The 21,999-nt window shown below is 43.2% G+C and overlaps 1 protein-coding gene across 2 annotated transcripts in view; it reads right to left on the reverse strand.

The window, feature by feature from the left end:
- ubxn11 (UBX domain protein 11) overlaps positions 1 to 18,317 on the reverse strand; it is a 44,629-nt gene extending 26,312 nt beyond the window's left edge. The window contains exons 1-7 of one of the 2 annotated variants that reach the window (XM_055656424.1): positions 17,996 to 18,317; positions 15,170 to 15,204; positions 11,726 to 11,824; positions 10,686 to 10,786; positions 10,077 to 10,131; positions 9,322 to 9,398; positions 7,500 to 7,626 (exon numbers count right to left, since the gene is read on the reverse strand). In XM_055656424.1, the coding sequence (XP_055512399.1) occupies positions 7,500 to 7,626; positions 9,322 to 9,398; positions 10,077 to 10,131; positions 10,686 to 10,786; positions 11,726 to 11,824; positions 15,170 to 15,204; positions 17,996 to 18,069 (568 nt within the window). In that variant the 5' untranslated portion in view covers positions 18,070 to 18,317. The remainder of the gene's footprint in view (positions 1 to 7,499; positions 7,627 to 9,321; positions 9,399 to 10,076; positions 10,132 to 10,685; positions 10,787 to 11,725; positions 11,825 to 15,169; positions 15,205 to 17,995) is intronic. The other variant, XM_055656425.1, reaches the window with a different exon arrangement.
- Between the last annotated feature and the right edge of the window lie 3,682 nt (positions 18,318 to 21,999).

Raw genomic sequence — 21,999 nt, forward strand, 5'->3', positions numbered from 1 at the left:
CAAGGAGGGAGGAGCAGGACCCTTGAGATTCTGGGGAGGTGAGGAGGGAGAGTGGGGGAGATTGAGGGAGAGGAGGGGGTAGGGAGGGAGAGGGAGGAAAGTGTGTGAGGTGAGGAGGAAGAGTGGGGGAGCAGGGGGAATAGAGGAGGGGGCAGTGTGGGAGATAGGGAGTGGGGGATAGATGGAAACTAGGGCAGTGGGGGAGAGTGGGGGGTGGGATGGGGGGAGGTGAGCAGTGGCGGTGGTGGGGGATAGAGGAATAGGAGAGGGTTTGCGAGGGGAGTTGAGAGGGGTTATGGAGGGAGGGGGTGACTGCGGGTAGGGGAAAGGAGTGGGAGGGAGAGGTAAGGGAATGAGTGGGAGAGGGGAAGAAGAGGGAGGGTCAAGAGGAGGGGGAGGAAGTGCTGAGGATGAGGGGGAATGAAGGAGGATAGGGATGGGAAGAGGGATGGCGAGGCTCAGTTGGGGAGGGTTGCCGTGATTTGCGTCACAACTGGGAACCCATGACTGCCCAGTTGAGGGCTACGGGTGAATGGCGGAATAATGTGTTTGGGGACCAGCTCTCCCGTGTGACAGGGACCCAACGGGTCCCACTTGGTCTAGTCCTTTATATATTTCTTAAACTGTGAATGCCGCAAATAAAATAGGTTTGGAAATACACATGACACACACGCGCGCGCACGCACGCACGCACACACACACACACACACACGCACGCACACACACAATGTTAATAATGATGTCTTGAACAGAGTTCATATTGCAGAAGAGGGAGTGATGTATGTCTTAAAATAAACTACGATTGATAAATCCCCAAGACCTGACCAAGTGTATCCTACAACATTGTGGGAAACTAGGGAACTAATTGCTGAGTGTTGGCAGAGATAGTTGTATTATCCATGGCCATGGGTGATGTGATAGAGAACTGGGGGGTGGCTGATGCTGTGCCTCTATTTAAGAAAGGCGGCAAGGAGAAGCCTGAGAACTACAGATCTTAAGGTCAGCACATCTGGTACAATTGGTACAGTTGCTGCCTTGCAGCACCGGAGACATTGGTTCAACACTGATGCCTGGTGCTGTCTGTGCGAAGTTTGCAAGTTCCCCATGCCTGTGTGGGAAAAGGGGGAGTACAACGGGATCTGAGGGTTCTTGTTCATCAGTCTATGAAAGTAAGCATGCAGGTACAGCAGGCAGTGAAGAAAATGAATGGCATGTTGGCCTTTATAACACGAGGAGTCGAGTATAGGAGCAAAGAGGTCCTTCTGCAGTTGTACAGAGCCCCAGTGAAACCACACCTGGAGTATTGTGTGCAGTTTTGTTCCCCTAATTTGAGGAAGGACATTCTTGCTATTGAGGAGGTGCAGCGTAGGTTTACAAGGTTAATTCCTGGGATGGCGGGACGGTCATATGCTGAGAGAATGTAGCAGCTGGGCTTGTACAATCTGGAGTTTAGAAGGATGAGAGGTGATCTTATTGAAACATATAAGATTGTTAAGTGTTTGGACACGCTAAAGGCAGGAAACATGTTTCCGATGTTGGGGGAATCCAGAACCAGGGGCCACAGTTTAAGAATAAGGGGTAAGCTATTTAGAACGGAGACGAGGAAACACTTTTTCTCACAGAGAGTTGTGAGTATGGAACTCTCTGCCTCAGAGGGCGGTGGAGGCCGGTTCTCTGGATGCTTTCAAGAGCGAGCTGGATAGGGCTCTTAAAGATAGCGGAGTCAGGGGATATGGGGAAAAGGCAGGAACGGGGTACTGATTGTGGATGATCAGCCATGATCACATTGAATGGCGGTGCTGGCTCGAAGGGCCGAACGGCCTACTCCTGCACCTATTGCCCTCATGTTGTCCCAGTTTCCTCCCACATACTAAAGACGTGCTGGTTTGTTGGTTAATTGGCCTTTGTAAACTGCCCTTATGGTGCAAGGAGTGGATGCAAAAATGGGTTAACATAGAACCAGTATGAACGGGAGATCGATGATCGCCTTGGACTTGGTGGGTCGATGGACTTGTTTCCAAGCTGTATTGTTCAAAAGAATTACACGAGTTGTTGGTATGTTTTGAAACGGAATTCTGAGGGACAGGATCCATATGGACTTGTGAAGGCATGGATTCATTGGAGATAGTCTGGTTGGCTTTGTGTGTGGGAAATCACATCTCACAAATTAGATTTGTTGAAGAGGGGACCAAGAGAGGTTTGACAAGAGGAAGGTAACAGATGTTGCATTCTTTTATTTCTGCAAATTCATGCAGTAATTACCAAGGAGTACATGAGTGAAACCGCAGGTCCTGTTGCCACACAGCATGGTGCAATAAATCAACCTCAGATCATTGCCACTAAGATATAATAGCCTTGTAATCCACAAAGAAGCGTAATGAGACTTTAATTTAAGCAGCTTGCGTCGTAAAATATGGTAACGTAAATAATTCGAGGAAATTAGGTGTGGCAATGTAGCAACAGCATTAACAAAAGGGTGAGAGGCTGTGACCTTCAGATAAGCAATCTGTGTCAAAACCCCCCAAAACAACTTCAAACGATGCCTCCTGTTGTGGTCAGGGTGTCATATCAAACCAAGTCAGTTTGGCAGTGGCACCGCAGTGTAAGTAATATTTCCAAACATTAAATTCCCTGAACCCATCGTGCAGAGCATGTGGCGGTTTGAACTTGGACAATGGGGCCTACCATGGTGCCTCATGCATGCCGGCTCAATAGACTATTTCAGTACAACTGCTAATTGGGGACGGTATGTTGATACCCTACTGGACTATTTGTAAGAAAATAATCTAATTGTGCGTTTGCACTTCACACAAGTGGCGATAAAGTACCATTGAACCGATTAATCAGATTAATTGCGGTTTTGTGGTTTAATATTCAATGCGCACCCCACATCCCCTCCCACTCGAGGTATTCATCCAATAGTAATCGTGATATCTGTGTTCCCTTGAAAGGAGAGTTGAGGCTTTTTGTTGATGACTCATCTAGGAAGATTACACCCCTGACAGTGGAGGATCACAATGAAGAGTCACGTTAGTGGCAGCACAGTGGTGCACCAGGTAGAGCTGCTGCCTCACAACGCCAGAGACCTGGGTTCGAACCTTGGATGATGTCTGTGTGGAGTTTGCACATTCTCACTGTTACTGCATGCGTTTCCTCTGAGTGCTTTGGTTTCCTCCCACATCCCAAAGATGTCTGGGTTTGTAGGTTAATTGGTTTCTGTAAATCACCACTAGTGTGTAGGGGATGGATGCTAAAGTGGGATAACATAGAACTAGTGTGGACGGGTGATCGATGGTCAGTGTGGACTAGGTGGGCCGATGGACCTTTTTGCATGCTGCATCTCTAAACTTTAAACTTTAGCCACTTGAGTAGGATTTGAATCACAACCTATTGATTTAAAGACAAAATTGATACTCTGTCATGCTCAGTGCCATTAAACAGATAAAGGCTTAACTTCAACCTACTAACAATCTCAATTCTCCTTTTGCAATGCTATATAAACACAAAAGGTTTAGAAGGATATGGGCTAAACACGGGCAGGTGGGATTAGCGTAGATGGGGCACCTTGGTTGGCAATGACAAGTTGGGCCGAAAGGCCTATTTCTGTGCTATGACTTTGACCCTTTGAATTTCAGACATTCCCATGGTATAGATTGCAATGCAAATCTATACTGGGCATTGGAGTTGACTAAAATCTAGAATGAAGAGAGAAAATTTAATTGGAGATGATAGATGATCAGTCCCGATCATACGCTGCCCCTTTCTGGCAACTTGCATTAAGAAAAATAATCAGGCAGGGTTGGTAAGTCCATTCATGCATGTTTTGTGTCCATAACAGTGAAATTTCACCAACCGTAGCAACTTAAAATATTTTTTTTATAGGATAGGCTGTCTCTAAGAAAGATCTGTATTTTTGTACAACTATCCAACTAGAACACCCTAAGGCATTTCTCATACAAGAAGGTTGTAATGTAAATAAGTGAGTAATTCCAGTGTTTCTCATTTGTTGGTACTTTAAAATGTGTTTCTTAAAATCATTCACATGTTCAGTTCTCCGAATCACACTTCAATGTCTGAGCATCACTTCCTGATCAATTTCATTACATTGAACTTATTTTATGTTAAAGGCAAATTGTTTTGAAGAAGGGAACTTTCAAGTCATAGGACTGAAGTAAAAAACAAGTTTTTAATGGAAGAACAAATCTAGTGCTTGTTCTGCATTTAGATTCCTATGAATGACACTATCTATACAAACAAAATCATATTTTGCTCTAATAGATTGTTTCAGTTTAAAAAGCAATAGGAAGAAGCGTTTACAATCTATATGTTGCAGCATTCAAAGGTTCTAACAGTTAAATTTCGGCTAAACCACAGCCTTTCCGTGGTGTAACAGAAAACAGGATTCATCTGCAGCATGTTCAACAACTCTCTGCTTCATCTTGTTAAATGATCAAACAGCAAATGCACACCCTCTGTGCTTGAAATAAACAGTGCCTTTGAGTTTGCAACTGTCTTAAGACACTACAACTCCAATTTTATTGCTCAGCCAGCTCACTGCTCTCTTTTCATACCAACACCTGGCAATTCAGTACTAGAATAAAGGCAGAAAATGCTGATAATAAGAGCTGATCAAGAGGCATTTGTGAAGAGAGAAATAGGATCCATGTTCCAGATCAATGACTGTTTATTTGTGCTCGCTCCATAAATGGTGCCCAATCTGCTGACTATTTACAGCATTTTCTATTTATAATTGCAATTTCCATCATCAACTTTTCCTTGTCTTTTGGTTGGTATTAAAATGTCTGCTACACCTTTGTTCGGTAGTAACCATATGCTAGCACAAAATCTAACATGAAGTCGGTCTAGATTGATGCTAGGGATTCCTTAGGCATTTCAATAAAAGAAAGGGACTGCTCCCAGTGTCTAGATTGGCATTCCCCCTTCAACCAAGACCAGCAAAACTGATAAGGGAATTGCATTGATATATACTCAATATTGTGCCTGAGCCAGTCATACAAATGTACTCTTTTTGTAAAACCAATATTATTTATAATAATTCACTTAGAATATTTCTGCAACTTTTATGACCATAAAAAGATGTAGAATAGCACAAGCCTGAAATATATGGGTTAAGTGACAGTTTCGTCCAATGATCCAGTTGATTGGGAGATGAAAGGAAACCTACCTTCTCTCGCCCACAGGGGAAAAAAACAAAATTTAGAGTTCCTGAACTCCCAGCAAAATCTGCCCCAAGGTGATCCTCCATCCTCCATTCAGCGCTCATCCATCGAGAGCCTGCTGACATACTGCATTACAGCATGGTATGGCAGCTGCACCATGGCAGACAGGGAGAGGCTTCAGAGGGTAACTAGGACAGCGCAGAAGATCATTGGTTGCCCTCTCCCCTCCCTGATGGACATCTACACCTCCCGCTGCCTTAGCAGGGCAAAGAAGATCATCAAAGACAGCTCCCATCCTGCGTTTGGACTGTTCGACCTGCTGCCCTCTGGAATGCGCTATAGGTGCATCAAATCCAGGACAAATAGACTCAGAAATAGTTGCTTTCCGAGAATTATAACTACTCTTAATTCAAATTCACACATGCACTGACTTCACTGCCCAACACCCGGACTTCCATCTGTATATATGTATATATGTATGTAGCGCCGCAGAATTGTGCACCTATCCCCCCCCCCCCCCCTCCCCCCCCCTTCTCCCTTCTGTTTTTGTTTTTCTGTTTCTTGTTTTTTGTGCTAAATTGTATGTATGCACTGAGTACGAGCAGCTTTCAGTTTCACTGTACATGTATAGTGACAATAAATGGCATATCTATATCTATATCTATCCACACTCGATTATCATCAACAAAATCTAGAACCCTGAGCAAACCACATGCGTCTGAGGAAAGGTCCCGACCCAAAACATAATCTGTCCATCTCTTCCATAGATGTTGACTGGCCTGCTGAGTTTCTCCAACCCACTGTGTTTTGCTCAGAATTTTAACATCTACTATTCCCTACGCCTCCAAAAAACAGGAACCTGCACTCACTAAACCCACAAAAAGTGATTGCCACAAATAAGATGCCTTTAAGGAGAACTTGGATACACATGAAGGAGAAAAGGACTAGAGGGTATGCAGGTGGTATTTAGATGTATTTAGATGTAGTGGGGTGGCAGGAAGCCTACATATGGTGTAAACCCTGGCATTAATCACATTCAAAATGGCCTATTTTAGGGCTGTTGAATTCTACATAATTCTATTTAAAGTGGGAGTGGCCTAAATAAAATTAACCTTTTTTCTTATTGAATTTAGGAATATGAATTCTACGGTTCATAATATTATGTTCCCAAGGCTTTTAAGCCATATGCTTGAAAAATGACCCTGGACCGGTGTTGCATTTTGTGACGTCGAACAAGGTCAGGACCTACACAGTAAACGGTAAGCCTCTGGGTAGTGTTGTAGAGCAGAGGTATCTAGGACTACAGGTGCATGGTTCCTTGAAGGTCGGGCCACAGGTAGATAAGGTGGTCAAAAAGGCTTCTGCCACTTTGGCCTTCGTCAGACAGAGTATTGAGTATAGAAGTTGGGAGTTGTAAAAGACGTTGGTGTGACCGCATTTAGAATATTGTGTTAGTTCTGGACACCATGTTATATTAAATATATTGTCAAGGTTGAAAGGGTTCAGAAAAGATTTACAAGGATGTTGCCAGGTCTAGAGAATGTGAGCTAAAGGGAAAGGTTGGGTAGTCTGGGTCTCTATTCCATGGAGCACAGGAGGATGAAGGGAGATCTTATAGAGGTATGAAAAATCATGAGAGGAATAGATCGGGTAAATACACAGTCTTTTGGCCAGAGTAGGGGAATCAAGGACCAGGGGACATAGGTTCAAGGTTAAGGGAAAAATATTTAATAGGAATCCGAGGGGTACCTTTTTCACACAAAAGGTGGCGAGTGTATGGAACAAGCTGCCAGAGGAAGTAGTTGAGGCTGGAACTATCCCATCGTTTAAGAAACAATTAGACAGGTACATGGATAGGACAGGTTTGGAGGGATAAGGACCAACTGCAGACAAGTGGGACTAGTGTAGCCGGGACATTGTTGGCCGATGTGGGCGAGTTGGATCGAAGGGCCTGTTTCCACACTGTATCACTCTATGACTAAAGCTAATAGAGCTTTCAAGCTAGTAAAGGATCCTTGACAGTAATTATTTTTATAGGAAAATCTGCCAGCCTCTCTTTGTTAAAATACATGTGTCTGACCCTTGTCTTTTACAGGGGACGCAAATTCTCCGTGATTCTGGGACCTGTGCCTGATCCTGTCTGCAGATTGAGTCCAAACAAGGCTTTTTGGTAACAGTGCAACTTCCGGGTGTCAGGGGTTATGGGGAGAAGGCAGGAGAATGGGGTTGAGAGGGAACGATCGATCAGCCATGAATGAAAGGCAGAGTAGAATGATGGACCGAATGTCCTAATTCTGCTCCTATAACTTATGAACTTACCTGGGTACAGAACTGGCCCACTGGCAGCAGGGTTCACTCTAGATTCCTCTTCTTCCTTTAGATAAACATTACTGGCTTCATCCTCCTTGGCACCGACCCAGATCATCCCGTAATCGTTCAGGAACTTCTGCAGAAACCAGCCATATCAAACAAGTCACCACTCTCACCCCATTCTTGTTTTTGGTTGATTTATGAAAGAAAAGGCGAATCCAAGAAATAACTTTATTCAAAATATTCCTGAAAACCATTTTCATGGAATGATGTTGGGGGCACCAGCTGACTATACCTTGGCAGCTCGTTGAAATAATTATTCCCTGCCCTTTTCCATTGTCATGCAACTTGTGCCTCTAGCCAATCAACTCCTTAAATAAAACCATACTTTCTGCACTAATGAAATTGTTTTGGGAAAATGATTATCGAATCCTTTTTAATTTTAAGCAATGCATTCCAAATTATAAAACCGATTAAGTAAAGAAAAAACTTAACACAGTTCTTTTCTGTTTCAACTTATTTACTACTGTTTACCAAAACCCTTCATGATTAAATTTCCCAATATCCTTTCTGTGAAACAGAGAGCAACTTAGTATCTCAATGACTGGTGCTTCTTTTTGTTGAGGAACTTGTACGCTGATGTACCCACCACAAGATTATGGGACTCCAAATATCTGCTGGCTCAATTGATTATCTTGAAATTAAAAGGTAATTGATCTAAATGCACTCTAGACAATGGAGTATGTCACCTGGGCTAGCACTATAGAAAAGGACTGAGGGAGCACAGTATTATCAGAGACAGAGCTGTGGGAGTACTACACTGTTGAAAGAGTAGCACCAATTGAATATTGAATTGAATAACCTTTAATAATCCTTTACAGGAAATTACAGTGCCACAACAGCTTCAAGACAGACATAACACCACACATTTCCTCAGACAGCTTCAATACTTAACAAGTTAAAATACAATGAATGAATACTAAAAAAATCCAAAATTATTTTTGTGCATTATAAAACCTTATAGCAGCTGGTATACAAGACTTCCTATATCTCTCAGTTTTGCACATTGGTGCAATCAGTCTCTGACTGAAGATGCTGCTCTTGATCACCTTCAGGGCGTGGAGTGGGTGAGTGGGGTTGGTCATTATTGAACCTAGTTTGTTCAGAGTTCTGGCCTCTGCCACCTGCTGGACCATTAGTTGCTCAAGGGTGCAATGTCTCAATAGCAGAATTGAATGAATTCTGCACTACTGTCAGGAAGGACTGCATTGTCAGGGGGATAGGAATGATTAGATGAATTATGTACTCAAATTTCTGACTCGAGTCTTGAAATGAAATCTTCTAACTTTTAAAAAGGATGATATCCATTAAGCCAAAAATGAAACTGTAAAACAAGCGTTGTGGTGTAGTTTACAAGATACCTTAGAAATATCATAGCACATGGCCAGAAGACTACATATGGAGTAAGTTTGTTGAGTACCAATTGATCATTTTCCAATTGACTCCTGGAAAATGATGATAACAATTCCAAAAAGTGATGCAGACTGTACTAAGCTAGGATGGACTGAGAAGGGGGGAGATCATTGAGGTTATTTACAATTAAAGTAGATAGTGGAACCTGTTAGATTTCAATTTAAAAAATAACCTTCAAGTAGACTCAAAACATCAAAGTCTAGGTTAAGAAGATAGACAGACAGATAGAAATGGCGAATACTAATGAAAACTGCAATTTTGGTTGAAAGGGGAAGGCTAAACAAGGGCAGATTTGGTGCAAGGGAGAAGCATGATAGTGTGATGAATCTTGATTCCAAAGAACAGGTAGATCTCTTACTTCCATTTCCCACACTTGATTCTGTAGCTGGAGGTATCTTGCCAGCTCCTGCTGTCTCTTGGGCTCATCTGCTATTTCTGTTCAGAAAATAAAGAGAAACAGATTGAACAGAAAATGAATCTCCCAATTCGATCAGTTCCGGTCCTAATTCTCCAGCCTCCCAAATTAATTAGTCCCATCTTTGCATAGCAAAACAAAGAAAACAAAAACCTAGAAACAAAGAACTGCAGCTGCTGGTTAATACACAAAAGGACACAAAGTGCTGCAGTAACTCAGCAGATCAGGCAGCATCGCCAGAGAACATTGGCAGGTGACATTTTGGGTCAAACCCCTTCTTCTATTCTGCCCATCAAACCCCATATCATCTGCAACAAAAGGCTTCCTGATTTGAATATCACTACCAGATCTACTCGTTGTAAGGAAAATAACCACAAGTTGTGCAATCTCTCCACATTTCTTAAGTTCTCCATCTTTAGTGCACTGTAATAAATTTCACCCACACTCCCTCCCAGACCTTGACATTCTTTCAAAACCATGGAGTCCAGAACAAAACCGTCTCTACCCAGATCAATCTTTAATTGTAGGTTCGGTGACTAATCTCAAAGCTTAGCGACATCAGTGAATTTGACTAAACTGGACCATGTATTGTAACAACTATAAATAAAAGGTCTGCAGAACTACATACTACACTCCATCATTGTTGCACAGCATTAGAATCAGACAGATCACCATTAAAAATTATCAAATGCTCTTACTGTTAGATAGTTGGAGCACACTCAGCTTTTCTTCCAATACAGCTATTTGCTGATTCTGTAAAAAAAAAAAAAACAATTCAATCTTTTCTGGAAGGTGTTTCAGTGCATCGCTATTTTGGACCAGAATATATATCTGGGGAGCTCTTCCTCATCAATCGACTTGGAGAAACCTTCATGGGAACAGCTCGCAAATACATGGAATCACAATCAAATTACTGGAAATTACTTACATGAACACCTTATAGGAAACAGCACAGAATATAGTCAGATTATACAATATCAAACACATTTTGGAAATCACTATGTGTGAATAAAATTCATGTGCAAGGAAGAACTCTTCAGAAGTTGCACCTGAAACATGTGATTGCACTCCATGATATATTGGTGATCACCAATAACACAGCTGTGAAAAGTAATTAATAAAGAGTAGGGAAAATCCATTGTAAATGAAGTATTGAACCCTGAATTTGCAAACAATGCTGTGCAAAATCTCTTCAAAGTACTGGTAAGTTGTGGTCAGTAGTTCATGTCGTTTCTTTCTGTGCTGTGGTACACTATAATTCTATTATTCTGAACACTTTCATGGCATTGACGGGAAACTTTCATTACCTTCCTGCTGATCTCCAGTGCTTGGCTTTGGACGCGCTGCTCCATTTTGGTTAGCCGCTTCATCATTGTAGACATGAGTTCATTGTCACCAGGACTAAAGCCTGGAGATGCAAAACCAATTTTTCCATAAAAGGCAAATCAGAAAAGTTAAAGCAATATGAACTCAACATCCAACCTGCAGTTATCAGCTGCATCCAGTCAAAAACATTTGTGATTTTGAGTCATAGGTTAGTGGGCCAAAGTTGAATTCCTGAGACTCGTGCACAAAGATCTAAGTTGACAATTTACATTAGTGACGTGCTGCACCAATATAGGTATCTTTTTGCAGATTCATTAAAACTACGTAATAAATATTGGCCAATAAATAATTAACAGGCTATCACTATCCATCAGCAGCCTCTACACTGTTATTCAGTCTTTCTTGGCCTCATTCTTAACACACACATCCCTATGTTCCCTCCAACCCTTTCCCTTTATTCTTCAATATAAAATATGTTTGATTACTAATTTTTACTAGTTCTGATGAATGATCAACCACCCAAAATGGTCGTTATATTCTTCTCCACACAGATAATCCCTGGCCTGCTGAGTACTTGCAACATTTTCCATTTGTTTTTGTGATGTTTAATTTGGCTGTTTTGTGCCACAATGGCCCCCTTTCACCCACCAACCCCCCACCCAACCACTACCCACCATCCCCCCCCACTCACCGTTGGTCCACATCCCACCATTGGTAGTTGGATCATAAGCCTTAAAGAGCTTATGCTATGAAATTCCCTTCTTGAATCTCTGTTCCCCAATCTTCCAATCCCACCTCAATGGCCATGCTGCTAGTTAGAATTTCAAAGCATGAAAACTGCAAGCTTAAGAGACAGCCACTGCGGTGGGATGAAGGCCAAAGGCATGGGGTTGTCCCTTCAAATATCCCTCTATTTGATTTGACAATATTTTCTTGATATACGCTTGTGGATCCTCTGCAGAGAGGACCATTGATAGCAAACAATAACAAAGACATTTTGAGCCCTTTTCACAACCCATACCATTTGCCTTTGACTTTGTTGGTGGAGAGTGATTGGACGATATTGGGCTGTGTGCCCATGATAGAGGTAGGATTTCACTCAGTAAGGCAGCCTCATCATCTGCAGAAAGAAATAAACAGTTGATAATAATGTTTTGCTGTACTATTTCCACTACTCTTTAAAGCTCCCTCTACATACATTCCCAGGAAATTCATAAGAAATTTCCAGAACAGTCAGTATTTGATATGCAAAGTTTCCTCTGTTGATGATATCTCAACACTGTATATAAACTCACACACAAACTCATGATCTTCTATAATATATGTGACTCATCTATTGCACCAGCCATGGCAGTCAAATCACAAAGGCTAATTTATTGATAATGTGTTGAGTGAACTCCCATTGAAGATAAGTGTGATGTGCAGACACCAAAAACAGATTACGAGTATGAAAACATTTTTGCAGCACTGCAACGCAAGCATTTTTTTCTAACTTCCTGTAAACACTATCCTCTCAGCCTGCAAGATTAAATGAAAGGCGTTTCGACACATGGCGTTTCCTGTACTGTCTATAAATGTGACAATGTCTCCAATGAAAATTCTTGTGTAATGTTCAATTCATTCTCGTCTTACCCATTCCTGTCTATCTGTCCATGCCCAAATGTTGGCAGGTGCTGCTACAAATAGGCAATTACTGGCAATTTTCTGAGTAGTTGTAAATGGAATGGAATATCACTACCAAATCTACTCTTTTAAAGGAAAAGAACCATAAGTTGTATTGTATTGTATATCTTTATTGTCATTTCCTGAGTATTCGCATACCCAGAAGAAACAAAAAAACGTTGCTCAACCAGTGTCCATTCAGTGTGCATGAAAAATAAATAGAAATAAAAAAAATAAAAAAATGTCACAAATTTAACACTCTACTAAACATTCAACAGGCGTTCTGACCGGCAGCGGCACAACAGTGGCTCTGCTGCATTGTGAGGGTTTGTGCGCGATACTTGGCAGGGGGCAAAGTCCATTTAGCAGTCTTATAGCCTGTGGGAAGTTGTCCACTCTCTCCACATTTCTTAAGTCCTCCATCTTTAGTGCATTTTAATAAATCTCTAAGAAATATGAGGTGCTGTTCCTCCAAAATTGCGTTTAGCCTCACTCTGACAATGGAAGAGACCGAGGACAGAAAGGTCTGTGTAGGAATGGGAAGGAGAATTATAGTGTCCAGCAACCGGGAGATCAGGTTGGTTCAGGCGGAGTGAGCGAAGGTGTTCCGTGAAATGATCGTCCAGTCTGCGTTTGGTCGCGCCAATGTATAAGAGTCCACATCTTGAGCAATGGATGCAGTAGATGAGGTTGGAGGAGGTGCAAGTGAACCTCTGCCTAACCTGAAAGGACTGTTGCGGCCCCTGGACAGAGTCGAGGGAGGAGGTATAACGACAGGTGTTGCATCTTCTGCGGTTGTGGGGGAAGGTACCTGGGGAGGGGGTGGTTTGGGGGTGGGAAGGGATGAGTTAACCAAGGAGTTGAAATATATGTGATCTTAGATAAGTGGGCTTAAAATCCATAGACTGGTACCAGATGTGTTCCAGGCTGCTACAGGGGCAAATCAGGACATTTGGGGGATTCTCTCAGAAATGTCTAGATCTGCTCTGGTGCCAGATGACTGGTGAATGTGATAAGTTTATTCAGGTAGAGCAGAAAGAGTAAGCCAGGCAATTACAGGTCGGGGAGACTGATGTCAGTAGTAGGGAGATTATGAGGAAAAACCTCTGGGAGACAGGATTCATCTTCATTGAGTGAGAGCGATTGATTAGGAATGGCCAGCATCCTTTATTGACGGTACATTTTCCCGAGTAATTTGATTACATCTTTTGAGGAAGTGGCCGGGGGTTTCAATTAGGCAATGCACTTGATACGGTCTGCACGCAGTTCAGTAAGTCTTTTGACAATGTTCCACATGGGAGACTGGTCCAACAGTTAAGAGTTATGGGATCAAGAGTAATTTGGCAAATTGGATTTTAAATTGGCTTAGTGATACGAGGCAGTGCTCCTATCACCAATTGTTTTTTTTAAATATCATTTCCTGCCTGGTCAGCCATTTTCAGGAAAAACATGCAAGCACTTCACTCTCTCCAACCTTTATCCAGCTCCACCTCTCAATCCCTGTGTCAGCTCATTTAACATGTAGAACTTTACCCACTCATTATCCTGAAATGTGTCACTTCAAACGTCTAGGTTAAGTTTCATTTGTCCACATATCTACCCATTTGTCAATACATTCTTCAGAATTCTGTTCTACCCTGTTGTCTATCATATTATTTTAGATGAATAAACTTAAATAATTTTGTAAACTTCTTTCTAACTGAAGTTTTTGAGTACTGGATTTGAGGTGCTGGACTCTTATCACAGCAGCGTTGAATATTTGTCACCTCACTATTATGCAGGGGAAATGACCAATTCCGCAAATGACCATCAAGGCAATGGATTTCCATACATTAATTAACCAATGTAAAAAAGAGCTATTATTTATTGTAGAGACACAAGAGACTGCAGAGCTGTTGATGTTTCTGTTCAAGACCCTTCTTCAAACTGATGTTTTTTTGTGTTTCCACTTTGCCAGAGACAGTTAAAAAAATAAAAAATAAAAGTTCACTTGATACCATTACAAAATATTATCGATCAAAAAGTGCTAAGATGATGTGGGTTTTTTTTTGGGGGGGGGGCGGGGGAGGGGGAATTTGTTTAATTGGCATTTGCTGTTACTGATGCATAGCCATTATATATAAATATAAAGATGGAAGCAAGGTTAAACAGTGCACAAACCACACCTTGATTATGTTCCTAATACATCGTTCCTCTGCAACTCCTAACTAACTAAGAGTGGTGAATCTCTGGAACTCTCTGCCACAGAGGGTAGTTGAGGCCAGTTCATTGGCTATATTTAAGAGGGAGTTAGATGTGGCCCTTGTGGCCAAGGGGATCAGAGGGTATGGAGAGAAGGCAGGTACGGGATACTGAGTTGGATGATCAGCCATGATCATATTAAATGGCGGTGCAGGCTCGAAGGGCCGAATGGCCTACTCCTGGCACCTAATTTCTATGTTTCTATGTTTCTAACCCTTCGTTCATCAGATTCAAATGAAACTGTTGTCATGGCAATCTGAGTGTTACTTGAGTGTGCAGATTGGATACTGCCAGGAGTCTGTGCCAAACCTGATGAAAATCTGCAGGGAATTGTCCTAGCCTCTGCACCAATGATCCACCGCCGGACAGGAATATTTCAGATGGAATCATGAGAATGGACCTTTACCTCTTTTCATCCAGCAGTCAATTGTAGGTCAATAGTTCCTTGAAAGTGCAAATGATCAGTAGCACACTGAAAGGTGCTAGACTTATCAGCAGACATCTATGAGGAATATTGATGGTTTAGAGTTTGGTAGTGAAGGAGACAATTGGTCTGTCCTACCTGTATAGTTCTCTTCAAAGCAGACAACTTGTTTGCTGTGGAGAATATAAACAGAAAATTAAAACTGTAACACATATAAACAGAAATGCTGGAAGGTCTTGGCATCTTTGGGGAAAGAAACAGAGTTGGCATTTCATTTAAGTTCAAAGATCCTTCACCAGAACGAGACAAGTGAAAAAATGTGGAGAGTGGAGTGAGGTGGAGACAAAGAGTGGAGACAACAGAGAGAATGTCTGCAAAAGGTTGCAGATCAAAGTTATCAAGGTAATAATTGCTTTATAAATTGGCAATAGGAGGCAGAAAAGTAAAATAAAAAGAGAAAGAAAAAGGGGTGTGCGTACTTAATTTTTTTTAAATTCAGTATCAAGTCTTAAGGGCTTCAACATACTATGAAATAAGAGGTGCTGTTCTTAGTTCTTATGTTAAGCATTACTGAAGCATGTAGGAGGCCAAAGATGGAGAGGTCAAAGTGGGAGTGTGGTTGTGAATTAAATGACAGGTGACTGGAGGCTCAGAATTGCTCATGCAACTGAACAACGATGTCCTGCAGAGAAATGTTGGAGAAACTCAGCGGGTGAGGCAGAATCTATGGAGAGAAGGGATGGGCGACGTTTCGGGTTGAGACCCTTCTTCAGTCTGGAGATGTTCCTCTGCCCCCCCCCCCCCCCCCCCCCCCGACCATTTTTCTACAGTCCTCACCTCTGGGGGTGCGCTCTTTAATTGCTGCCTGTAGGCAGGAAGAAGCAGCATCGCAGTATGGTTGGATTTACCGAAGTGAGGGCGAGGGATAGAGCGATAGGCATCCTTGATGGTCATGTAACATAATTCACTGAATGTGGAAATTGGTAGGATGAAAGTAAGGACAAACCAAAAGTATTGTATGCAAATGAGACACAGTTGAGAGGGCTATCAATTTTGCAAACATTGGAGATGTACCATCATTGTATAGCCAGGGAAGATGCAAACACAGAAATGGCGCTGCTGGCTCGAAAGGGCGAATGGCATACTCCTGCACCTATTGTCTATTGGTCAATGTGGCATTTTCTCACTAGCTCTTTGGGTGATCTCAGAACATGGTACATTGGCCACAAACCAGGAAATCGCTTTTGTCACTGAATAATACTTTTCTCCAGTCCTCACGTGGTCCACTGGTATTGTTTCTTCTTTATCGCAGCATTTAGAAGTTGTGTTTTCCGGCTGTACAAATGACTTCAACGAGGCATCAGTGCAGGGTGTTTGAGTTTATAGAAACTCCTGGTGCCTCAAATCTTTCTTCGGAGCATCACTTGTCTTTCTCAGATCCTCCTTACTCTCCTGAATCAGCAAGGCCTCATCTCAGAGTTGTCTTCCTTATGCAGTCGCACTTGCCTCACCCCTACCAACTTTGTGATCTCCTGCTGGGACTTAGAGCAATGTTGATGCAAGGTTATGGTCTTTGTTTTCCTCTTTGGAGTGCAAGCCATTTTGTGAATGGCTAGATAACTATTTTGTGAATTCACAAAATGTTAACTTAAATGATGAGACAGCGGGTGGATGATGCAATATGTCCTGACGCAATGTTGGTGCAAGGCTGTTATTTTGTCTTTAATTTATTTTGAATGTTGTCAGTTTTAAATATAGGAATAAATGGTGGACATAAACTCATGAAAAACAGCATAATCAGCCCATCATGCAATTAATTTGGATGAGGATACAAAAGTGGGTTATCACTGTAACTTCCCTTTACATACAGATCAGGTCAGCTTGGCTGTGACACCACCATACCATAATCAACGTTCTTTAAAATATTAGCCTTTTGACTGTCTTGGGAAGTGAATTTATTCTATGGAACTACTCCAAAACTCGAACAGGGAGAGGATTTGTGTTGGGAGTCTTTATTGTACAGGTGTGACTCAAGGACATGCCTATAATATTACACAAAGTTAAAAAGTGCAGCTTCAAATGTTGATTAGAAAATATGGTGAAAACTGTGTCAATATTAGAAAAGAGAAGATATCAAAATGCTCTGCTTTTCTAGTCCATGCATTAAAATGGATAACCTCAGCCTTCAACGTTATATTGCATTTGCCAAGTTCTTGCACATTCACTCAACCTAACCGCCTGGAGGTAGACAAAAGTGCTGGAGAAACTCAGCGGGTGAGGCAGCATCTATGGAGCGAAGGAAACAGGCAACGTTTCAGGCCGAAACCCTTCTTCAGATTGATGTAGGGGGCGGGCGGGGAGAAGAAAGGAAGAGGAGGAAAACTGTCTTCGGAGGGAGGAGGAGAACTTCTTTAAAGTAGGCATACCTTGAGGAGATATCGCAGTGGAGTAGACAAATGTTCAAGAAGGAACTGCAGATGATGGAGTAGTCAAAATGTTCAAAAAGGAACTGCAGAAGCTGAAGTAGACCCACTGGAGCCCCTTTACATTCTTCTCCCTACTCACAATCTAACCTAGTTTTGTCATCAGCAGCAAATATGGAGATATAACATTTGATCCTTCTAGGACAGCAGCTGTCCAAGCCACTGATGCTTCACTAGTCAACCTAAAAAAGGCTTGCTTATTCCCACTCGTTGTAACTGTTGTAACTCGCTCGAGCTGATCTGTGGACCACTGGACAGCAGCAATTAATCTCACATAATTTACAATACGTGTGTGTGTGTGTGTGTGTGTGTGTGTGTGTGTGGGGTGTGGGTGTGGGGGGGTGTGTGTGTGTGTGTGTGTGTGTGTGTGTGTGTGTGTGTGTGTGTGTGTGTGTGTGTGTGTGTGTGTGTGTGTGTGTGTGTGTTGCATCCATTTATTCGAAGCAAAAACAAGTGAATAAATAATGCAAACCTTACTTACCCGCGACCCTGCAGCTCCGGCAGGTGCAGCGAGACTTTCCTCAGCTTTCCCAGAGATGACAGCGGAGAGCTCATTGTCCTTCCAATATCCGATGCTCAATCCACCTTCTGGCCTTAACTGCACTGACCAGTGCCCAGATCCCCAGCCACTCTCTTCCAAGACAAATGAGCAGACTCTAGACCCCACTAGCTTCTCCCACCCTGCTAACTGAGAAGTCTCCAGACCTTCCTCGCTGCCCAGTAACCAAGACACTGCTGCTGACCCTGTAATCCAGTAGCCCGTCCCCGTGTTCACTCCCTCCTCCCTCCTCCCCCTCCGTTAACCATTAACCTGCCCCCACCGCCATTGCTTTCCCCCTTGATGACCATTGACCATTCTGCCAGGACTCTCTCCCCCCCACCCCCCCTCCCGCCGCCTTGACCCAGAGCTCCGACCCCAACTTGGTTGCTATGCGTCCGCCGCCGTATTGTCCACCGTGTTGCTAAGGACAAACAAAAAGCGAGGAGGTGATTGGTTGCGCCGACTTGGAATTAATGTCCACGGCGATTGGTCTTCCCCCCAGTGACCAGTCACGTCCAATCAGGGATCAGGCACAACCTGTGAACAGACCACGTGATGCTGCCTTGCTACAGGTGGGAATGATCATCCATGGACAAACCAGATCCAATTGCAGGACTCAAAGTGCTGGAGTAACTCAGCGGACCAGGCAGCATCAAAGATACTAGATACTCGATACTCCTCTTGTATCTTTGGGCAGCATCTCTGAAGAACGGGTCACCCTATCCATGATCTCCAGAGATGCTGCCTGACCACCAAAGTTACTCCAACACTTTGTGTCTTTTTTTGTAAACCAGCATTCTTGTAGTGTTCAAGAAGGAACTGCAGATGCTGGAAAATCGAAGGTACACAAAAATGCTGGAGAAACTCAGCAGGTGCAGCAACATCTATGGAGCGAAGGAAATGGGTAACGTTTCGGGGAAACCCTTCTTCAGACCATCTTGTAGTCCCTTGCTCCTATAGGTACAAGACCAAGCAATTCCCCCTCATTATAAATCAGATTCAGATTCAGATTCAGATTCAGATTCAATTTTAATTGTCCTTGTCAGTGTACAGTACAGAGACAACGAAATGCATTTAGCATCTCCCTTGAAGAGCGACATAGCAAACGATTTGAATAAAAAATAAATAATAAGTGTCCGGGGGGGGTGATTGGCAGTCACCGAGGTACGTTGTTTAGTAGAGTGAAATCAGGCGAACATACTCAATTATAGACCAGGTATGAAAAATAAATATCAATTTGCTGATGCTGGAAAAGCTGAAATAAAAACAGAAAATGCAAGAACATCACCACGGGTTTAGCTGTACCCATAGAAAGAGAAAAGGTTAACCTTTTAGGTCACAGAATGATACAGTGTGGAAACAGGCCGTTCGGCCCAACTTGACCACACCAACCAACATGTCCCAATTGCACATTGCACCTGCACGTGTTTGGTCCATATCCCACCAAGCCTGTTCTATCCACCATGTACCAGTCTATGGGATGTTGCAACCTCTATTACAGAGCAGGTATACCTAACCAGTAGAGCCACAAGAAACTGCAGATGGTGGAATCTTGAGCAAAACAAAAAGTGCTGGTGGAACTCAGTAGATCAGGCAGCATCTGTGGAGGGAAATGGACTGATAACATTTCAGGTCAGAACCCTTCATTCTCGAACCCAACACAAAACATCGTCTGTTCATTGCCTCCACAGATGTAACCTGACCCACTGAATTCCGCTTGCACTTTGTGCTTTTACAAGTTTTATCCAATCTATTCATCAGTAATTTTTTTTTCATTCCATAGGTTTAACGTGAAAAGTAAGTAAGTAAGTAAGTTTATTGGCCAAGTATTCACATACATAGAATTTGCCTTGGTGCTCCGCCCACAAGTAACAACATGACATACAGTGGCAGTTACGAATGACTCAGAAAACATTAAACATTAATAATAATAAAACATTAATGATAAAACACCATTGATCAAGCATGTGAACCAACAAAATACCAGATCAAAGGGAGGCTACAGATTTTTGGCTGTTGAGTAGAGCAACTACTCGTGGATAAAATCTTTTTATGTTTGGCTGTGGCAGCTTTGACAATCTGGAGTCGCCTTCCAGAGGGAAGTGATTCAAAGAGTTTGTGGCCAGGGTGAGAGGGGTCAGAGATGATCTTGCCCACTCGCTTCCTGGCCCTTGCAGTGTACAGTTCATCAATGGAGGGAAGGTTGCAGACAATAACCTTCTCTGCTGATCGGATGATTCGCTGCAGCCTCCAGGCGTCGTGCTTGGTGGCTGAGCCAAACCAGCCCATGATGGAGAAGGTGAGAACAGACTCTACGATGGCCGTGTAGAATGGGACCATAATTGCCTGTGGCAGATTGCTTCCTCAGCTGCCGTAGGAAGTACATCCTGTTTTTGACTGTGGAATCGATTAAGGTCCCCCCTTAAGGTCCTTGGAGATGATGGTTCCCAGGAACTTAAAAGACTCCACAGATGTGACTGTGGTGTTGTTGATGGTGAGTGGGGTGAGGGGATGGGTAGCTCTCCTAAAGTCTACAATCAATTCCACTGTCTTAAGAGCATTGAGCTCTAGGTTGTTGCGATGGCACCAGGACGCCAGCTGTGACACTTCTTGTCTGTAGGCAGATTCCTCCCCATCCTGGATCAGTCCAATCAGGGTTGTGTCGTCCGCAAACTTGAGAAGCTTGACAGAGGTGTCTGTGGAGGTGCAGTCGTTGGTGTAGAGGAGAGGTGAGAGTACGCAGCCTTGCGGTGCTCCTATGCTGAGCGTTTGCGGGTCCGAGCTGTGCTTTCCCAGCCTCACATGCTGCTTCCTGTCTGTCAGGAAGCTGGTGATCCACCGACTGAGGGGTTCAGGCACAGTCAACTCGGAAAGTTTGGAGTGTAGTAGCTCTGGCACAATGGTGTTGAATGCAGAGCTAAAATTAACAAACAGGATCGTCACATAGGTCCCCTGGCAGTACAGGTGCTCTAGGAAGAAGTGCAGGCCCAGGTTGACTGCATCATCCACAGAACTGCAGAGGGTCCAGCAGGGAATTTGTGATATTTTTCAGCTTGGCCAGCACAAGCCTTTCGAGTGCCTTCATGACTACAGAGGTCAGTGCGACAGGCCTGTAGTCCTTAAGACAAGTAATCCTTGCCTTTTTGGGTACAGGGACAATAGTGGAGACGTTGAAGCAGGCAGGGACAGTACATGTTTGCAGGGACTTGTTAAAAATGTTTGTATATACCGGTGCCAACTGTTTGGCACAGAACTTAGAGGGGGAAACATTGTCAGGTCCTGGAGATTTCTGGCTTTTTTGTCCTCTGAAAAGCCTCTCCACCTCTTCTATTTTTGTTATTGATGATGGAGGGTGTAGGAGATTGGGTATGAAGTGGTGATTGGAGGGGGATAGAAGGGTCTAGTCTTTGCACAATGAGGTCAGGCTGTGAGTGGGTTGAAGTGTTTGATTGGGGTGGGAAATGGTCCACTCTTTTCATACTGGAGTCTTGCCTTAAGTAGGTGTAAAGTGGTGAATAGGAAGGAGAGGGTGCAGAGTTCATTCTTTGTAGAATGGGGTCTGGCTGTGTTGGTTGGGGACAGGGGTAGGGGGTACCAGGGTTATGTTTCTGATTTTCAAACCTGCAGTAAAACTCATTCAGGTCATTGGTCAGCTGACGATTGTCCAAAGAGCGGGGGGCTTTCCTCTTGTAGCTGGTAATTTCTTGCAAGCCCTTCCAAACTGAAGAAGAGTCACTAGCTGAGAACTTGCTCCTCAACTTCTCAGAGTACCTTTCCTTGGCAGCTCTGATTCCTCTTCTCAGCTTGTACTTGGCCTGCCTGTAGAGGTCTGCATCCCTGCTCCTGTAGGCCTCTTTTTAGACCGTAGATCTAAGAGATCCAGAAGTGATCTGAGGGTATTTTTCACCCACAGAATCAAAAACACACTGCCCATGAATGGACGC

Source organism: Leucoraja erinacea, chromosome 26 (assembly GCF_028641065.1).
Source record: "Leucoraja erinacea ecotype New England chromosome 26, Leri_hhj_1, whole genome shotgun sequence".
NCBI lineage: Eukaryota > Metazoa > Chordata > Chondrichthyes > Rajiformes > Rajidae > Leucoraja > Leucoraja erinaceus.